We start from the raw sequence: 19,764 nt of genomic DNA on the forward strand, positions 1-19,764 counted from the left end.
ATGACAGATTCAACCTCTCGGGTATTTGTAGATGTTTATTATCAATGTAAACTTTTATTTTTTTTGTAGAAAAAAATAATATAGGCACACTTTACATATTAAAATAATGCTCTCCGAAAGAAATATGAACATCTCTACTTCAATTATAAACACATTCAGAGGAGAAATATTCTTTATATTCAACACGTTCAGACACCAAACCCGCTCTCGTTTATCACGTAGGTTACTAGTCATGTCTATTCGGTGCACACAATAAGTAACATGTCTAAATCTCTTCGGGCAAAGTTTTTACTCGCAGCTCGGTCGTAGCCTAGCGAATAACGAGCCCTTGTTCTTTAAATAAGATGGTTAAAATATTAGTAGGTGCAGACCATAAACTCGTTTTTAGATGTCTGCACTTTTTGCCAATCATTTGGACCCACCACCATTCGCAGCCACTTCCTGTTATCCTGTGAATACATTCTTATAAACCTTTTTGCATTAGTTTGGGACATTAGTACCACTAAAATAACTTTTAAAATACAAATATAAAGAAGTATTTTATCGTATAAATTAGATGTATACTGTATGTAAGTAAACATATAGCTTAAATCACTTTTTTCATCACTCTTTCTGTATGTACAATACATTATCTAATAATATATGACAGTAAATCTGTACAAAATAATGTAAAATATATAAAGTATATTTAGTACAAAAGAAACCTAGCAGCATTAAAGGATTACTAAAAAGACCACACGGGAGAGACAGTAAGATATGTTAAAGTACACCTGAAAGACGGGTTTTTGAATCTATGGTGAAACCCAGGTTTTGATGGGACAACGTGACGGACGGGTTCACACTGTGTTTAAGCTGCGTGTCGCAGTACCAGCAACGCAACCTGGCTGTCATACGCTGCAGCACAAAGGTACACAAAACGCACAAAAACAGCCCTTAAAGGAAAACAGATGGTCAGTTTTTAGCCACAAGGGAAGAAAAGGATACTTTCAGCGGCACGTCCAACAGACTGAACAGACACATCAGTAGCTTTATCAGTAAATCACACAACCACACGCAACCACACACACACACACACACACGGCACATGGACACACCATGGCTTTTTTTTTTTCTCTCTTTGTGGAAAGGATCAAGTCAAACTGAAGCTGACTTGTGTATGCTTCAGAAATGCGGCCTTTTCTCAGTCCTTTCTTTCTTGGTTGTCTGTTGGTCAGTGAAAGATTCGGGGGGGGGGAACTCCCTTGGAAATAACGAACTCCAGGTTTGACAATCCAACAGAGGAACATATAGCTTAATCAAATAAAAGAACGAGGCCTTTTTTTGATATTGCATTTCAAGCAAGTACAAAACCCAAAGCGCAACAGGCCCCGTCTCTGTCCATACAAGTCTTTTGAGGGATTGCTGGTGATGATGAATGGAAAGTGTTCAGTGCAGCCCTTTATACGCGTCTCGGGCAAGTCTTTGCTGGATCGGAGAAGAGAACAATGAAGGACTGGGTTTGTTCCGTACTTGGGGGAGAGGTTTAAGTATTATCACTGAAATAACCGTTTCAGTGTGAGGAGACAGTTGTCTAACCAGAGATTTGTGCTGTATTCAAGTGTCCACTCTTAGTCCCGCTGAGTCACTGGCGGTCTCACAGACATCGCACCTGCATCTCGGGAGCGAGGGGTCAATGTTATCTTCGACAGGCGTACGCGTTAATGTTCTTGATGACATAAAAGCCTATCGTCATGGGAGGCATGGCTATAGTCCGTCCAGCCCTCAGCGTCTTGGGCTTCAACTCCGGGAACGTCTCGTTGTCCACCATGAGCAGCTTGTCCCCGTTCAGCTGGACGTGTCTGCGAAGGGAACATCAGACGGGTTAGTTCAGAGAGACAGAGGGTTCTTCGTTTGCTTTCTGGTGCACTGAACTGGTCATCGTAGAGAAGTATGTGGAAGCAAGAGAGGAGTTCATCAACAAATGGATGTGGATCATTGCATGCGGCTTCAGTCGGGGTTATCATTCCCTCGGTTGTACACTTGGGGGTGCTGCTGTTACAGTATTGGCCTTAAACAACAGAACAGCACAGCAACGTAACTTTTGGACTGGAATCTGGATCAAGTGAAACCAAACTGATTTCTTTGCTAGGGGGTTGGGGTTCAACTGTTTCGCAAAAGTTAATGAGAAAATCTTAAAGCAAAGAAAATATTTAATGTGGAAGTAACTGAGGAACAAAACATAAATAAATAAATAAAATTAAGTTTTTCAGAGACGATCTGATTTGTCATGTTCCCTTTTGCCAGAGATATAAGATGCTACAATGCAGTATAGTCAACAACAAAAATAAAAATAAAATAAAGTAAGTGTTGGGTTATTTGCAAACAGATACAAATGTTTTCAATTATTTTATTTTACTTTTTACTTTGGGACTGAAGAACAGCTGCATTAGTGAGACATCCGGCCTGCCTGAAAAATGCTGCTAAACTAAATCTGTTGTAGGATGTAATGTTTCTCTACTTTCTCAGCACAAACACATTAAGTAACAATAACTTTTCTTTTAAATTGTCGAGCTGGAAAATGCATAGATGCATTATGGGTTGGTTTTCAAGGTCAACGAACAATGTTGCCCACAAAGTTGGAATTTTTTATTCCCAGACACATTACTCTATTTATTCCCGTTTATACAAATCACATTGTCACAATCATTTCATGAAAGGATGTAAAAAATATTTTATTCCAACTTCATGGGCAACAGTGTATATAAAAATAATTATGATACAATTCTTTAAAACCTAGCAAAAGGTTATATAGTCTCTTATATATTCCTTCTGGATTTCTATACAAAAATGAGAGGAATACTTATAAAACTGGTGCTAACCAGCCCGTGTGAGTATGATTTGTACATAAATATATAAATATATGTGTGTGTGTGAGTTTTATTTATACATAAAGAGCTGTTTAAATATATTAACTACAAGTAACTTTTAAAGTGTAATATCATAAATTATGTCACAAATAGTGTCTTCCTAAATTTGCTTTGTAACACTAAGCTTTTCAGCTTTAAATCATTTTGTTTTTGTTCTGCATGAAATCGTTATGCACACGGCAATACAGAGACAAAGACCAGCGGTGTGGAACCTTTTACGTGAACCTCAAATTTTATAAAACTCCTAATAAAGTTGCGGTCAGCGAGAAATTATGTATCAAAGTGAACTTGACGTCCTTGAACACACAGAGGTCAGATCGCTTTAAAAACTTGCACTACTCTAACAAATTTATAGACATCTGGCAGCGCTGGGTTCATCATAAAATTCCCCCCGCGCTGCCTGTGGTAAAGGAAAAAAAAAAAAAAAAAAGGGCCCATCGTTAGCTCGCTCTCCTATTAATTGCCTCGCAATCCTGTTCTAACACCTAAAACATCCTCCATCATTACGCTGTTATTGAAGGATCATGCCTAAGCCTCCATTAAGGCAGCATGTTGGTATCGTATAACACAAAGACAGACACACACACACACGCAGTCCTGAGTCATTAGGCTGTTATTCCAGGATTTGGGACTTAGGTCTGAGTCAGAATAACATGCCAGGGGCTTAAAGGGGAGAGTATGAGACTGAAACCATAAACTTTTTTATTTTAAGGGACACTTAAAGGAAATAGGAGTTACATTACCGTCTTACATAAAGTCTAATATATCACGGTTGGGAAAGTGACATTGAGAACAGCACTGGGAGGTTGAATGGAGTGGATTTAAAATGAAAAATCTCTTAATAGAAAATCTGTTATAGGATATTTAAAAATAGTTTCAAGCGGGGACATGTAAACACACCGAAGCTTTGTGAAAGGCTCTGTGAGTAATTCTGTTTAAGTCGGGAGAACGAACAGCTGCTGTAGAGTTATAGCTCTTTATCTGACAAAGGGGGGAAAAAAAAAAAAAACAGGTTAAACACTCGTGTTACTCTTCATTCTAATTCAATGTCTTTTTAATAGTCCGCGATTCTTTTATTTATTGTAATAACCTTTATCGCATGTAAGGGTAAATGTGCACGTTTTTGCCGTGCGGTATTAACACAACTTTCTGGCTCAGCATAAATTACACACTGTGGTCGAGTTAAATCGGTTCACTTTGAAGGGCCAATGTTTAACACCCAGTTAAGGTGGAGCCATAAAAATGTTGAAAAAAATTCTAATTTCCTCCACTTCTCATCTCAGTTCCTTTCAGACCATTGTGTAAAATAATTGCCTTTTGTGAAAACTGCTACAAAAAAAATGTTTCCATCATGAGAGGTAAAAGGAGTTGTTGTTTTGTTTCTTTTATATAAGCACCGACAGGACTAAGACCCAGGTTACGTGCGGCAGTTGTTGTAACCTGGGTCTCTCCGCGGTGCACTCGTCTTGTTTGATCAGCATGAATGAATGGAATAGTACACTCTATAAGAAGACCGCATCGTTGTTTGAACAGAAAACAATTACTGAGTGCTGGGGTTCATGTGTCTGAGACAAAGGGAGTGACACTGACCTGGCTCTGAGTCCATCAGTGCCGTAGGGCTGCAGCAGGTACTGATGAACCGTCTTGTTCCGTAACGTCCCGGCCAACTTGATTTTCTTTCGCGACCGATGCAGGTTGATGATGTAGATTGTTATGGAGCCTCTGACGTAGTTGTGACTGGCACCGTAGAGGAAACAATGAACAGCACTGCATTAATTTTTCTTTACACTCAGAAGTGACTATCAGGCCACAATAGAAAAAAAAACGTCTCCACATCTGTTAATGGGGGTTCATTATATATTACATTGCCATGTTGAATAAAATTCTCCATAATCAAAGATGACTACAAAGAGAAGAAGCTCTTTGATATTTTTATCTAGCCGGGATCAAAAGGTCAGCAGGAAATTAATAAAGAAAGATAAAGCATGCGCAACATTTTGCTTTTTTTTATGACCTTAAACATCATCTATATTTAGTATGAACCACATTAAACCTCTTCTCAGTTTTACCATCCCGATAACGGCAATCTAATGCGAAAATCTGCTTCTCTCGTACAGAATCCAATATGGAAACCTGCTGCTGTCTGGTGCAGGGTCAGATGAAGGGTGTGAACACAAAGGGCAAAAACTTCTTGAGTTACACAGACAACAGTGTTTGAGTCCCTCTCCTTAGAGCAAAGCGCTGGGGACACAACTTGATAGGAATACTGGCCAAAGGTAAATAACTAAGTGAGACAGATAAGACAAACATGATAAGATCTAATAAGGGCCCAGATTTGAGGAGAAAGACAACACAGCTGTAGTGAATACCACATGTCAGCTTCAGTGTTCAGGGCCAGGGCTAAACGGTCTGATAGACAGCTCTCCCAGATGCAACCTCCAAAAGCTCATATCTTCAAAGCTGTCTTGATTCTGGTTCACTGTTTATCTTCGTTCTTTCAGGCACGGGGCGAGACATTCATTTCATTAACCCCGCATGACTGCTAATATTCCATATATTTACCGAGAGACGGAAAGTAGCGCGCTGTTGTCGGGAAGGCGGTGAATCTGACTCTGTGTTAAACTCTTGGAGCCTTGTTTCTGAGAAATGAGGACCATGGTTGAGAGTGATAGATCAGATGGTGAGATGGAGGGAAAGATAATGACCTCTCGGGCCTTTCAAATGACGAGGTTCTCAGAGATCCAAACCAGGAACATAAACATGTGTTGATGCCGTTTGATGTTGGAGCATCGCTGAAAAGTGAAAGAAATTCCATGCAAACCACTAAAAGGGGTAAAAGGGCAGTTAAAGTCAAATGTCTAATCTGCAGAGACTTTTCAAACCGCCGCCTGCCTGGACACATTTATACTCTGCGCTGTCTAATACAGTGCAGTTTAACCACCAGGACTACAATGGTTTGTCCACTTAAAGAGCGACTGGGTAAAACCACAGAGTGGCAGAAATAATGGTAACTGAAGTGGCTTTGGATTTGAGAGGAACTGCTTTAGTGCTTCACTGTCTGATCATATGAGGGCGGACTGGTATGCTGAGTGGAGCTGAACGGCACCACATGCCACGGCTGCGTCCCTACTCCCAAATTACACTACCAAGTCACTGAGTGAGTACACTTGTCGAAAACTATTCCAGATATTTCCACGCATGTCGTTAGGTCTCGGGCTTCTGTGTTCGTGCGCGTTTAACAAAAATCCGTGTGTGTTGCGCTCCGTTATTTTTCTAAGAGATGCTCCACCTGTAAACGAGCCCCAGTCTAGAGTAAGGCCGTAAGTCTAGCCTGGTGCTGACAGCCGCTGGCCTGGGTTAAATGATAACCTTGAACAGGCCCAGCACAGACTGCCTTATTGTCCCCTCCCCCTCCCCCTCAAATGTCCCCCTCCAGCCAATCCGAGATGGGATAAAGGACCAGCACACCTTTCAGCGGCTCTTTGACGGCAGGGAGACAGAACCCACACACCTGATAAGTGATACCCGTTAAGTTTTATAGGCTCTGAGCTGTGAATGAGCGGGTGTCTGCTGTCTGCTTATTTATGGGAAGCTCAATGGGCAGACTAGGGATTTTGTTCTTCCCCACAAGACACAGAGCCTCAGGTGTTTGCAAGGAAGGCACGGGAAGTAGAAAAAAAATGTGGGACCTTCTCAGGTTTTGCTCCGTTTGAAAAGGCCGTGAGGATGCGTGAACTGTCGTCTGCCGGCTTCGAATTGAATTAAGCTGCGGGTTATAAACTGAATCCCAGGTTGTTAATCTGTGGCACGTACTTGTAGTAGCTGGTGCAGTGAGCGTAGATGCGTAGCTTGTCTCTTATGACTCGTCCCGGCTGGGGCTTCCTCTGCAGTCCAGCCACACGCACAGCTAAAACCCTCGGACCAACCAGACGCTTGAAGACCAGAGAGAACCAGTAATCCTGTAAGGGCATCGGACAAAATATATGAGGTGAAAAAAAAGAAGTTTCAAGTGCAAGATTCTAACAGTTTCTGTGGAAAGTGACACTTTAAAGAAGAATCGCGTGGTGATTGTAGAAACTGGTCAGTGAGAATTAAAACAAATCCTATGTAGTCCATGAAAATGTCAAGTCCGAATATGTCAGCACATTGATAACATTCAACATTTGATTGGAGCTGACCGTCCCATGTAACATGTCACTTCATATCCAACAACCGCTGACCTGTCAAGAGTTGACAAGCCTTAAATGTGACATTTTTTACAAAATATTATGCTACATGATGAATTGCTGTTTTATGTTATCCTTGCTGAGTGATCCACTAGTGGGTCTCACTCTATAGAGTACACAGACTCAACACCTCTCCAAGAGTCCCAGAACAACATGTGTTCCTCAGGAAGTTCCCATGCAATCCTGCATATGGCAACATTTAAGGGCTTCTTTTTTCCACGCAGGCTTTAACTTAATTTGCTGCCAAGGCATCGAAGAAGCAGAGCACAATATAGAACAGTATAGTGCTGGCCACTGCCAGCAGGATGGATGGATGAACGTGTGACCAGAACTATGATCCGTGATTATTGCACAGCGCACAAAACAAAGAACAGTTACGAGTCTGGAGGTTTATCCGCCAACGCTGGTCAGAGCGATCCTATACTCTTGCTTTGCGTTTAAATTTTTAAACAAAAGCCACAATGAACGTCTAGATTTAAATGCACCACCGAGCGGAGCAGGAACCGGTGAGACTAAATACTGTTGTTTTTTTTTCTCAAGAAACTTCAATTAGGGCTCTAAATCCTCAGAGGGCTGACTGTTTGCCTCTTTTCCTGTTTAATTGCCCCCCCGTCTCCTCGCTCTGTCTTAATTTGCCCCAAACTCGCCCTTTCTAGATAGAAGACAAACATCAACTCATTACTTTAAAGTCCCATTGAGATAAAAGACAAACGCAAATAAGTGAACCAGTAAAATGTAAAGAACTCCAAGACATAAAGAAAACAATAAAACATCAGATTCACAATGTTTAGGTAATATAGAATGATAACAAGGCAAATAATGACTAGTTTTTACTGCCCGGATAAGCCCCTATTAATCTATATGAAATTATATCAGTTTGCTGCATTTTTCTGAAAAGAGCTATTAGATTAAAAAAAAAAAGAAAATATATACACAATATCCAGAGATGGACTGTTCAAAATTGCGGAGCCTTTAGATAAAAGCTAAACCGTAAGCACTGGCCGGTGTCTCATCTCCCCGCTTTTCATCGAGGAGCAATATGTCTTCGCTTACTGCCAGACAGACACATTTCTGTTCCTCAAAGAAGGAATCTCAGACAATCACTTTAGTTTAGGAGCACCCACCTCTGAAGGGAGATAGATGACACATGTGAGGGGGGGGGGAAAAAACAACACAAATCAGGGAAAAGGATTGGGAAAAAAAAAAAAAAAAAAAAAAAAAAAAAAAAGAAAAGAAAGAAAAAAGAAAGAAAAGGAAGTAACGGGATAAGTGTGGAAAAAGATGAAGTCGTAGCGTCATTCAGTGGGCTTGGGGCTTTGACTGGGTTGTACCAATGGTGGAGTCATCTTATAGGGAAAGGGGCCAGGTCATAAATTTCCCGTGCAGAAGACAGGTTGGCCCTGCAGTGAATTCTCTCAGCAGGTAGGCCGGTGCAGCCCTCAGACATCCAACCATGTTAAAAGCATTGTGATCCTAGCGGGAGATCGCCATTCCCAGAAAAATAATGGAGAAGAAGAGGGAAGAAAAATGAAGCCATCTTGATTGTTTAATATCCTATCGTCGAAGTGAAGAAGAAGAAAGGGGAAGAGAAGGACCATTATTCTTACAACTAATGAGGGGCTCATTGTAAAATTGTTGTCAGAATTGTGCAGATGTGACTAGTTCACGAGCCCAGTAAGATTACCAATAAAGCGGGACTCAAGGATTGCCAATATTCATTCTAGTAGCTGGTTCAAAGCAACAACAAAAACCATCCTGATTGATAACAAATGTTTGATAAATTCCTCCACAGTTTTTGCCCTTCACTGTAGGAACAATGATTTACTGTCCATGTCATTAGTATAAGCCCCCTCACCCCTGAGCTGCCTCGCCCTAATATAAAGTCTTTTTTATTAAGTCAATACATCTTATTTATGAGCTTGGCACATTGTAGCACTCTGTTTCACTCCTTTCGAACCAATTTTATTCAAGCAATAACGCTTTATTTTGCAGAGAAACTTGTTTAAATATTTTGACTGCCAGGATTTCGTATACTACCCATGAACAATCAAGTATAAATAACATGTGGACCGAGTTTTTTGCGGAACTTAACGTTGGGGCTGATCCACACAGTGTTGCGGGCTATTTTACTAACATACCTATGTATCAGAATATCAAGTTGCAGATCTCTCACCGGCCGACTGTCCCGCACAGAGAAGCGCACAGTTATGATGGGGGTTGAGGGGAGCGCTGACACTGTCCTGAGTTACTGATAAAGGGCTAAGGTTACATGGCATTTTGCCCCCGCGTCTAACCACTCATCACCACTAAACGCCTTTCATCTCAGCTAATAGCTCCCACGGGAAAGAGGTGCCATAGAGGCACTGGGTCTGGTACAGGAGAGTCCAGAGTCTGACAGGACTGGTCCAGTCGGATCTTTGTTATAGTGATTGAGGTCCTGACAATGAGAACCCGTAGATGTGCCGACGTGAAACGAAACAGAGAGACTCACAGGCAAAGGGTTAAAGTGCTGGTCCACGAGGTGCGTGTATCCATAGTCGAAGAACGAGTGGCGCAAGACAACATCAATTCCTTGCACAGCGGCCATCCCCAGAGTGTTCACCCACCTGGGATGCATATGAACACAAACAAAGTTATCAGCGGTCCTGCGTGGCTTTGGTCGATGCACCAGAAACAAATAAATATATCACCTTCTCTTGGTGACTCCCTAAGAAACAACAGCACTTACAGAAAGCCAGCAGCGTACGTGTCAGAGAGATTATTGATGCCTCCTGCCCAGGCTGGCCCGAGTCCACTCAGCCACACCTTCTTACCAGGAGTATGAGTGTTCACAACCTGCAATGAGTAATGGAAATGCTTCTGTTATGTGAAAAGCTTATTATTTTTCCGCTCATTTGTAGGCGTGCTCCGTGTAATGAGGCCAAGGAATTTATTTCGTTGGCCACACATTGGTATATGCTGATTATGATACCAACAGTGTATAAGATGACATTCGCTAGAGGGAGAGGTCAGTGTTCATGTGCATAAATATTATGTTGCTCATTTGTAGTCTGACTCATACAGTTCTATTTATTTTTCCATTCAGTAATTATTTGTATGTTATTGCTTTTCTAATTTCTTTTACGTTTACATTTAACTTACATATTGAACTCTATACGTGTTCCCATTAAAAGGTGTTTTACGAATGAGCTGTCTCGTCTTGCGATATCCAATAATTCTCGTCACGCAAGACTTCACTTTGAGGAAATGGACTTCACATGACCCCCTACGTCATCTCCAGTGACGCCAGTGACGGTTAATTGCAGAAAAAGTGTTTCCATTGAACTTTCACGATGAACTCTCATATCGATACGTCTGTAAAAGCACCTCAGGAGAACGTAAGTGTTTCAGTGACACCTTTTTTGAAATGTAGCCGTTTCCATTACCAGTGTTTTTATTGCGATATTTGGATTTAGAGCATTTCAAGGGGTAATGGAAACGCAGCAATTGTTTTTTTATACTTATTTCAAAATTCTGTGGGCAGAAGGATCCATAACTTGGCAAACGCTAAAGAAACACAAAATATGTTGTGAATAAAATGAATTATTTCTTCATATCCTTCTTCGAGGTGGTGTGGAAATCTAAACTGATAAAAGCTGTTTAATATGGAGAAGTACCAGAACATCACCACTAAAATATGACCCTTTGTGTAACCGAGTGAACCTAATTCTGTCCCTACACAACAGATCTACACAGAATCTACCATCACTACATAAACTGATAATATTTTGAGTAGATGTCGATGATATTAAAGGTAACTTTAGTACCTTGGTGACTTTACTGATCTGCTCTGTCAGTGTGTCCAAAAGACGGGTCTTTAGGAAGTCCTCGGCTTTCTTCACTCTGCCATCCATGTAGTAGCTGCAACAAAAATGCAAAGAAAAAACTGTGAGAGAAACACGCAAACGGTTAAAAAAATGAAAAATATACATTTTTCCATCAAACCAAAGGAAAAGAAACAACCTCATAAATACAACACCACCTCAGACTCTTTATCGCTGTGGTTCATTGTGGGCTGAACTTTATAAATCTAAACCACTAAGTATAACATGTACTACTCAAGGTATCAATTCTCTGCAACAACTACGGCGAACAAGCACTGACATATTCAGTTATACTTAAGTCTGCAGATATAATCCAGTTCTATTTTAAAGCGGGGCTGCATAAGGAGGGAACTGAAAGCACTGACATTTCAGGCCGAGAGCGAACAATGCAGAGATCCATTTGTGGCGATGAGAGATAAAGACACAAAGGGAGATGAAAATGTGAGATGATGTTAAGAGAGGATGATGAGAGAAAAACTTTATCGGGATAAGAAACAAAAGTCCTGAGGAGCATCATCCTGTGGGAAGAAAGAAATCCTCTCGAACAGGATCCTCTGCAAGACTGCGAGAGAGCAACAACCACAGTCTCTAGTTCATGTTTGAGGTATCATGAAAAGACATTAAGATCTTATTTGCACTGCAGAAAAAAACACTAAACACTGTACACAAAGTATGTCTTTAGTGGAGTCCTAGCTCAGAAGAAATCTGGGATTTTGAGAGCTGTTAGTTTACTACAAAAATCAAATTTGTTTCTAGGATGATTAGCAAACTGATGGTCATAGTCAAGTCTTTTCTATCTTCAGAATTACGAATAGAATTATGTTAAAGTTTCCTGTGTTAGTCCAGAGTTGACATGCATACGACACTAAATGCAAAGGATTAAATGGACAACTGTCTGTAAATAGGATGTAGGACAATCTTTTGTTTCTCATAAGCATTTACTGAATTACGTCACCACCATAGTTGTGGAAAACTATATTTGAAAATATACAAACTGGTTTATTCATTCATTGCATGTGAGAAACACAAAATGTAACAGGCATAAGAGGTAAAATGATTCATGGGTATTCTGAATTTTGGAAAGTGAGGCATTTTGTAACACCAGATCAGCTCATTTGAGTTGGGCTAGAAGCCTGTGTGCCAATCGAGATGTTTTTTTTTGTTTTTTTTTCCCTCCAAAACTGGAGAAAATCTCCAAGAAAACCATGATGATTGAAGCAATCACGTTACTAAAAAAAAATTCTGGTCGGAACATTTCTTAATCTTAAATTCAACAAAATTATAATGCAGACGATGCCAAGGAAGAATTGCAATAATAAGGGAAGAAGACAAAAAGAGGATATAATCATAACAAACCAGGGGAACATAAGATTCTAAAACAAATGTCAAACCTCTTCTCAACCTGTTTTGAAAAAGGCCGTGGACATGACAGATGGGTCAACAAAAATTCAGAGAACAGAGCTGAACAGATCCAGTTCATGTGGAGGGAAGAAGTGTTGCAATATGAACTTAAACCTCGCTGAAATGTTTCTCATAGTGTTGGAGAAGTCCCAAGCTTCTGGCCTCAAACTGTAAACAATGCACGGATTAAGTCATAGCTTTACACAAATTATTTGGTTATCCTGTCATCTTTCTAGAGAGCGCACGATAATTCTTCAGTCCGGATCTCAAGGAGAAAAATTCCAGCTCATATATGGAAACAGAATAAATTCATGTAGCTACATTTTGCCCTATGAATTTTGGCTTGAATATATAAAAGGTAATACATTTAACATTAACTTTATTGGTTACAGTCAAGTTTAGTTGGTCCATTGAAGCAGGGACCCACAGAATTAATCAATATGGAGACAACTGTTCAGATCGTCTTAGTATCCACGATGACCTAAGCCCCTAAAACGGAACCAAGACTTTTTCTTTTGTTCGTTCAACCTTTGGCCAGATCCTGACCAGAATTTAATAAAAATGAAAAAAATGAACCTCACTGTGTTTCGAGACAAAGATCCACTGGGTCAGCTTGTTTTACACAGCTCGCTGTGAGTGCCAGCAGCACCACATCAAAGACCAAACTATATTGCACTGTACTAACAAAGAAATATGGCGCAGACTAAAGACACAGATGTGATAAAATCAGACGGGGATGAATAGAAACAGAGACGGAGAAGCATCTGCACCAAAAATGGAAAAATACTCACAATTAAAATGTTACAGTTAAATGTACAAAGATAAGAACAGTGGTCCTTTTTCGACCTGATGCTGAACAAGATAATGAACCCAGGACTCTTATTAATGGCTGCATTCTTTGCGCATGTATTGTGAAGAACATCCTCAGCTTGGATTCTCACATATTTTGCAATCAAACTAACAAATAGTGACTAAAGATTCAGTTCTATAGATACCTAGAACAGTTGACGTTCAATAACTGCACACGGAGCGCCCAGGAATGTACTTCTGGCACGGTGAGAAATTTGGGGTGAGGGAGGGGTAGCAAAGTAAGTAGATGTGTTCCTTGATCTGGACCAGAAGGTAATCAATCATTAGTAACGACTGAAGGATATGTAGCTTCCCTCACAAGCACTATAGCTAAATTTACAGTCCCTCTGTGATTTTCCTACTAGAGGAGATCAAAAATCTTGAACTTCTCTTCAGCTATAAATAAGGCACACACCAGATTCTCTGAGATGAGGAGCCACTGCCAAGGTGTACGTATGGCGTGTCTCTCTGGCTCCTTTAAAATGTCCCACTGCAACTGAAAATTGCAAATAAAAATGTACGTAAAATGCTTTAACGATTAAAATATCTCTTTAAGGGCACACCGTTTAGCCTGAGAAGCAATCGGTTTCAAACGCAAAGGTTGTTAAGTGCATCTTTCATTATTGCGGAGTTTAACAGGAGGGGTGCTTGTTTGCTTCACACTCAAAACGTTCGTAGCACTAACACCCCGCTGCTGGAACAATTAGGCGCACATTATGTGCTTTGCTCAGGGGCATCCAAACAGCAACTCCTGTGGAAAAGGGCAAATTTGTCCCGTTCCCCTTTCTCGCTCGTATTTTCACAGACCTGGCAGCCGATCATCCATGAACGGACGGATGGATGGATAAATCGCTCGCCATGAAGCAGCCCCCGTTGGTAAAGCAGTTCACCAGAAGTAAAGTCAGAGGGGCTGTGCGCAGTTAAGTTCTTGGCGAAAAGAACACGACCTGGTGCAGATGTGGAAACGTCTGAACGAATAAAACCGAGCCTCCTGCACGGGACGCAAGCCGACGGTGGTGAGTGAGAACATTTGCTGTTTGGATCACCAGGTGTGTAAATCACCTGTTTAACTTAGAAAATATGCTGTTCAAGGTTTAAGTGTTCTAAAAAATAGAAAAAAGGATCAGTCAAAAAAATGGTGCAGAAAGAGAAATATCGGAAGAAAGAGACGGAGAATGACAACACATTTTCATGATGTTTTTAGGGGAATCCAGAAAACGGAAGAGCTGTAACCGAGACAAGATGCTGCAAATGGGAAACTACAATGTTGTGGAAAAAAAATGTCATAATATAATCCAAGCCATACATCAGTGTTTCAGGATCTAATGGTACACAATTCATTTACAACATAACCGACCTGGTCGCTCTGCACGAGCTCCAGGAGAACACCTCCGACCGTGAGCCGCAGACTCTGAGCCTAGCGCTCTCCAAAGCGCTTTATGAGTGCTGCCTTTCTTACCTAGTACACCTCATTCAAAAAAAAAAAAAACCTGAGACAGCTGTAGTGAGGTAAAAGCTATACCGTAGACGTGTTAATGAGTGGTCTCCACTTTTACGAGGTTGGCTTCTTTTTGTAGAGGTCAGAGTTTCTGTCACGCAGCCTGGTTAGACTGGAATCCGGACCTGTAGTGTAAAACGGGCTAATTGACGGAGGGAATGAGCCAGAGCATATGGTTTGATTTTAACAGTGTGGGTGGTGTTTTTCTAAGTCTTACTGACAGCCCTTCCACCTTCCGTTTCTTCTAATTTCTCCTAATTAGATCTGACCTTCACCTTAATGACTTGTGCGAGGTTAGTGTGACAGTGAGTGTGTCTTTTTGACCACGTTGTGCGTATGCGTGTAAAGAGATAAAACGTGGGGGGGTGGGGGGGAGTTCAGAACGATTGATCTATTTGTATGCATTCCTACAGTATGTGCAATAGACAAGTGGCAGGTGTTACTAATTTAACACACACACACTCTTCTCAGGCTCCTTTTCCTGTTGTTCCATGTGGAGGATAAACACACTTCTCATTGCACATTGCGCATCAGTTCCGTCTCAGTAACAGTGTTAATAACGGTGCAAAAACGCATCGTGGGCCTGTGATGTTAGATTTGTAGCGAGTCAAGTGTGTAGTCTATGCAATAGGTGGATTCTGGGATAAAATATTAAAATAGAAAAAAAAGGGTAAAATACCTACTGTTGCCACGTAACTGCATCCACAACAGAGCCAGCGTTCTTCATGAACCTGCAAGTCAAGAAAACACAGATATATCATCCTGGTCATTCATATCGTACTAACACTTGACAATCAGCTTGGCCTCATGTGGCAACAATGCAGGGAACATTTAGAGCCGACAGTGTGCAACACACGCTGTCAACGTATCCCCATTTACCCCAAAGTATGCGGTAAATGAAAGCAAAGACGAATACACCAAGAAGTGTTGTGTGGCAGGTTCATGTTCAAACAGGAAACGCAAAACGTGTCACACAGTTCGCCCCAAAGCAAAAATAACTCCACTCAGTCTTTAGGGTGGCAGACGTGTACAACAATAGAAATAATTGATGTCGTTGTGTTAATCCGAGTGTAATGTAAGTCTGGATCTAATAGCCTGCCTGTGGCTATTGAGGTTGTAAATATTAAAGAGGATAACAAATAGCGTGATTTGGTTCTGGACGTTTTTTCGCTGCAGTTTAAATACAAGCATCATTCTGGATGCGGTTTATATAAATGTGCGGTGTCGAGGAAACATTAAATGGTTTACACTGGGACAGAATTTGAGCAAAAGTTTACTTTTTCTTTTCATTTACTGTTGAGTTAATATTATAAACTGCACTACTATACCGCATTAAAAAATGAGAGCACAAGTTTGGTGAAACAGTAAATATCTCTGGAGCTGTTTATGCAGCTTGAAGAGTTTGCTTTCAGTTAGTTCAAAACAAACATCTCTCGGGCATACGTGAAAAAAAAAAATGTTGTTAACCCGGTCTACCTTTTAATGGACTCATCCTGTAAACACACGCAACCAAACACAACCTACTGCTCTCCGCCTTCGGCCTTCTGAGCTTTCGCATCTGTGTGTGTTTCCTGGTCTACCTGATCCGAATCTCTCCATATTTGGGGGTAACAGCTTGCCAGACGTGCCTAAATGTGTGTCTCTAAACATCATGTCACAGAAACACAACTTTCACCGCTTTGGCTTGTTTAGTCTGAGCGGCCCTGATATTTGGACTGTTGAGCAGCTCAGCGTCTAATTCATCTTATTTCCTGAGAGCAGTAGAGTAGTCGGGTTGTCAAACACAAGAGCCACCTCCTCGTAACAGTGTCAAACACACAAGCATCGCCCCGTAGTTATATGTGACACCCGTGACCTAAGGGTACATCCACCCCTTTACCCTTCATCCCTTCATCCCCTCACTCCTCCTCCTCCTCCTCTTCCTATCATCGCTACTCTTCTACATCCTTCCTGTCGTCTCATACCACCGGTCATTCATCAGCCTGAGCCGGAAAGTACACATACATACACTGGTGTGCACAAACACACCTGTATTTAGGAGTAAATTTGGACTGCGAGTCTCCTCCTAATGGTTTCACTGATGTAAGTAGTCCAAGTACGTAGCGGTCGGGAGACCCGTGTCGAATTATTCTTTCTCCGACGTCTTCCAACTACCTGTCAAAATGTGTGTATTTGTGAGAGGAGCCGGAGATTCAGGCGGAGATATACTGAGACGTTAAACTGTTAGTGTTCATGTATTTTAGCACACATTAAATTTCATTTCATGGACTGTATTTTGCTGTTCACTGTTTGTCTAGCTACTTAAACCTAGAAGCATAAATCCTATCTCCGCGTCTTGTAACTGTCTCTGTAAAAAAAAAGAAAGCTGGTGTGACGGGCGGGTTGAGGATTGATTGCACTGTCCTTTCAGCCACCCAGAAGAGAGGGTAGTCATCTAAGTTTTATGGTTGGTACATAGGACCACCTCCAACATTTCTACTCAACAACCCAGAAGTGTAGAGCAGTGTGTGTAAAGTATTACCATTAGTGGTAGCATTTAAAAAAACACTCTAATATACTGTAGTTTTAAGCACATATATAATTATTGTGTGTTCAGGGACGTGTTTTTGTCAATAGGTTTAACTTGACTCTGGTTCTTGGCAAACACATGTGTTTTCAACCATTTGTCTCGATATATTTTTATCCAGGAAAAAAAAAAAGCAAATATCCTTCCTTAAGCTCACACTTTATTTAGATTGTCCAACACTGACTAAGCTGTGTATGTAGGTGTGATTTCCTGTCTGTGTTTGTTGTACAGGGCCACTGATGTACTCATCTTAGTGTGTCCAAGTGTGTTTAAATTTCTGCAGACAGAAAAGCTCACAAAGGCGTAACTTTGTTGGAAGTGATGAATATGTTTTAGGGATGCGGTCATCTGTTTGGCTAAAAGAACTGAGAATGCGTTTCGTGCCTAAAATTTGTTTCAACAAACTAAGACGGACAGTAACACCCCAAAGTAGCCTGCGTGGACGCATCCAGTATTACTGCGCACGTCAGACTTACGGATAAAGCCATTAGTGTCGGGACGGACATGTTGGACACGGCTCAAAACAGTTCTGCTTGCTTTTTCACATTAAAAAAAAACATAAATGTACAATTACTCTTTCTCAGAATTCAGATTTGCCAGTTCAAGTTAAAGGTTTAGGGTCAACTTGTTGCATTATTGGGGTATTTTTTTTTTTTGCGCATTCATGTGTACAATATATATTTTTTGGAAAGAAGGAAAAAACACAATTTTAATTCATTTTAAGTGTAAATGTGGAGAATATATACTCCTAGGAGGTTTTAAAGATCATAACAATTCACAGCAAAATGTATCTATTGCACTGATGTAGAGTGTCATTGGTCTTAAACCATCTGATGTTGTGATTTTATGTTGCATGTGTATTAGTTTAATTTTTCATCTTCCAAACAAACAGCTTGTGATTGCATGTTTTTCATGGACAGAACAAACAGGAAACTTCTTCCTTGCACCTACAACACCGTACGACTATAATGTAACTATAGTGTTCACCTTAAAAAGTAAACTATTAGCGCATGCTGAATAATGAAATAACAGTTTTGTTGTAGTCTCTAAAGGGGACAGGCTACAGTTGTGAGAGAGCTGTTAAATAAGTGACCAGAGTCGAGATGAAACTAGCGCAGCTTCTGCGTGAAACCAGCAGGTGGGTTGTGTGCCGTCACGTTATCAATCAGATGACACTTTATTTAGGCTGACATGGTATAACTGAAGCCGAGACCCTGAAACCTGCAGAGTGGAAATCCATAAACACTGAACATTACCACAATGTGTGTGTGTGTGTGTGTGCATTAAACACAGTAAAGCTGAGTAAAAGTCTCAAACTGCTGCAGCATACTTTCCACTACCCCCCCCCCCCCCCCTCCCTTTTTTTTTTTTTTTTTTACCAGCACGACAGCCTAACAAGGAGTGGAATCGTGACCAATCATTGTTTTACTTGGAGACTCACCCATCCAGCAGCAGGATGGCGTTCTTCCGGGGTCGTCCAGCATTGGGGCCGAAGAGGTGGCCTCGGTGGTAGTAGCGCACGGACTGCAGCAGCGTCCGCAGTTTGACGTAGTCCTGGGCCAACTGGGTGCTGTTCACCGCACGACCCACCATGCTGCGATATGCATTAGGCTCTGGGAACAGGAGATGCAGTACAGTGAGCCTGAGAGATAGAGTTTATATAAGCAACAGTGGGGAGGTGGCAGATAATGTTGTTGTTGTTGTAGTCTGATCTAGCTCTCTTAGCGAGTATCCAACAGCCAGTAGAAAAAGGGATAATTGGGCAATTCGCAGTAATACAGACAGATGGACTCGGTGTCAGGGGAATGCTTCAGGCACACAGGGTGGCCTTGCAGATTCATTAAAGTGAAGGAGCTAGTTTCCCCAAAAGAAGGAAAACTAAACTTTTGCAGACCCACTGCTGTTTAACCAGTGCGCAATTTCTCAGGTTGTTTTCGTGCCGCAAAATAAAACCTTATGCTTTGTGCGTGCACATGTGTCTGAGCTGTATTCCTGAAAACTATGAGAATACTGTTAGGCAAATTTCAAAGGATCACCTTCCCCTAGCTCAGTCTACACTGCCTGGATGATTTACTTAAAATTATTACTTTAGATACGGTTCGAGTCCTCGCTAAATTGTTCATATGGTCCAATCAGTAGATTTTGCATGGTACTTTCAGGCTTAGGCTGAAATAAAAGTTTCTATTGTGAGTTTTATTACGTATCAGATTAAATGAAAATATAAAGTAATGTGCAGCAGGCAGACACACTTCCTTTCACCACTGAATCAAAACACTTGTGTTAACCCTTGAACAGCTAGACTCACACGTACAGATCGCTATCGAACGGTACACTTATAACCCATAACATGTACTTCCTGTTTGAGAACTTATCCTTCCTCCAAGTCAAAACCCTTAACCGACACTGAGCATTAGAAATGACATATGGTATAATTATAAACTGTATTCATTTAGTA

General features: G+C 41.0%; 1 protein-coding gene across 2 annotated transcripts in view; it reads right to left on the minus strand.

Annotated features, from left to right (window-relative positions):
• Positions 1-17: 17 nt before the first annotated feature.
• hpse2 (heparanase 2) overlaps positions 18-19,764 on the minus strand; it is a 50,200-nt gene continuing 30,453 nt past the window's right edge. For both annotated transcript variants that reach the window (XM_047602591.1, XM_047602592.1), the window contains exons 6-13: positions 18,751-18,922; positions 15,427-15,474; positions 10,939-11,032; positions 9,861-9,967; positions 9,624-9,738; positions 6,720-6,865; positions 4,497-4,643; positions 18-1,838 (exon numbers count right to left, since the gene is read on the minus strand). In XM_047602591.1, coding sequence (XP_047458547.1) covers positions 1,676-1,838; positions 4,497-4,643; positions 6,720-6,865; positions 9,624-9,738; positions 9,861-9,967; positions 10,939-11,032; positions 15,427-15,474; positions 18,751-18,922 — 992 coding nt within the window. In that variant the 3' untranslated portion in view covers positions 18-1,675. The remainder of the gene's footprint in view (positions 1,839-4,496; positions 4,644-6,719; positions 6,866-9,623; positions 9,739-9,860; positions 9,968-10,938; positions 11,033-15,426; positions 15,475-18,750; positions 18,923-19,764) is intronic.

This window comes from Mugil cephalus, chromosome 13 (assembly GCF_022458985.1).
Source record: "Mugil cephalus isolate CIBA_MC_2020 chromosome 13, CIBA_Mcephalus_1.1, whole genome shotgun sequence".
NCBI lineage: Eukaryota > Metazoa > Chordata > Actinopteri > Mugiliformes > Mugilidae > Mugil > Mugil cephalus.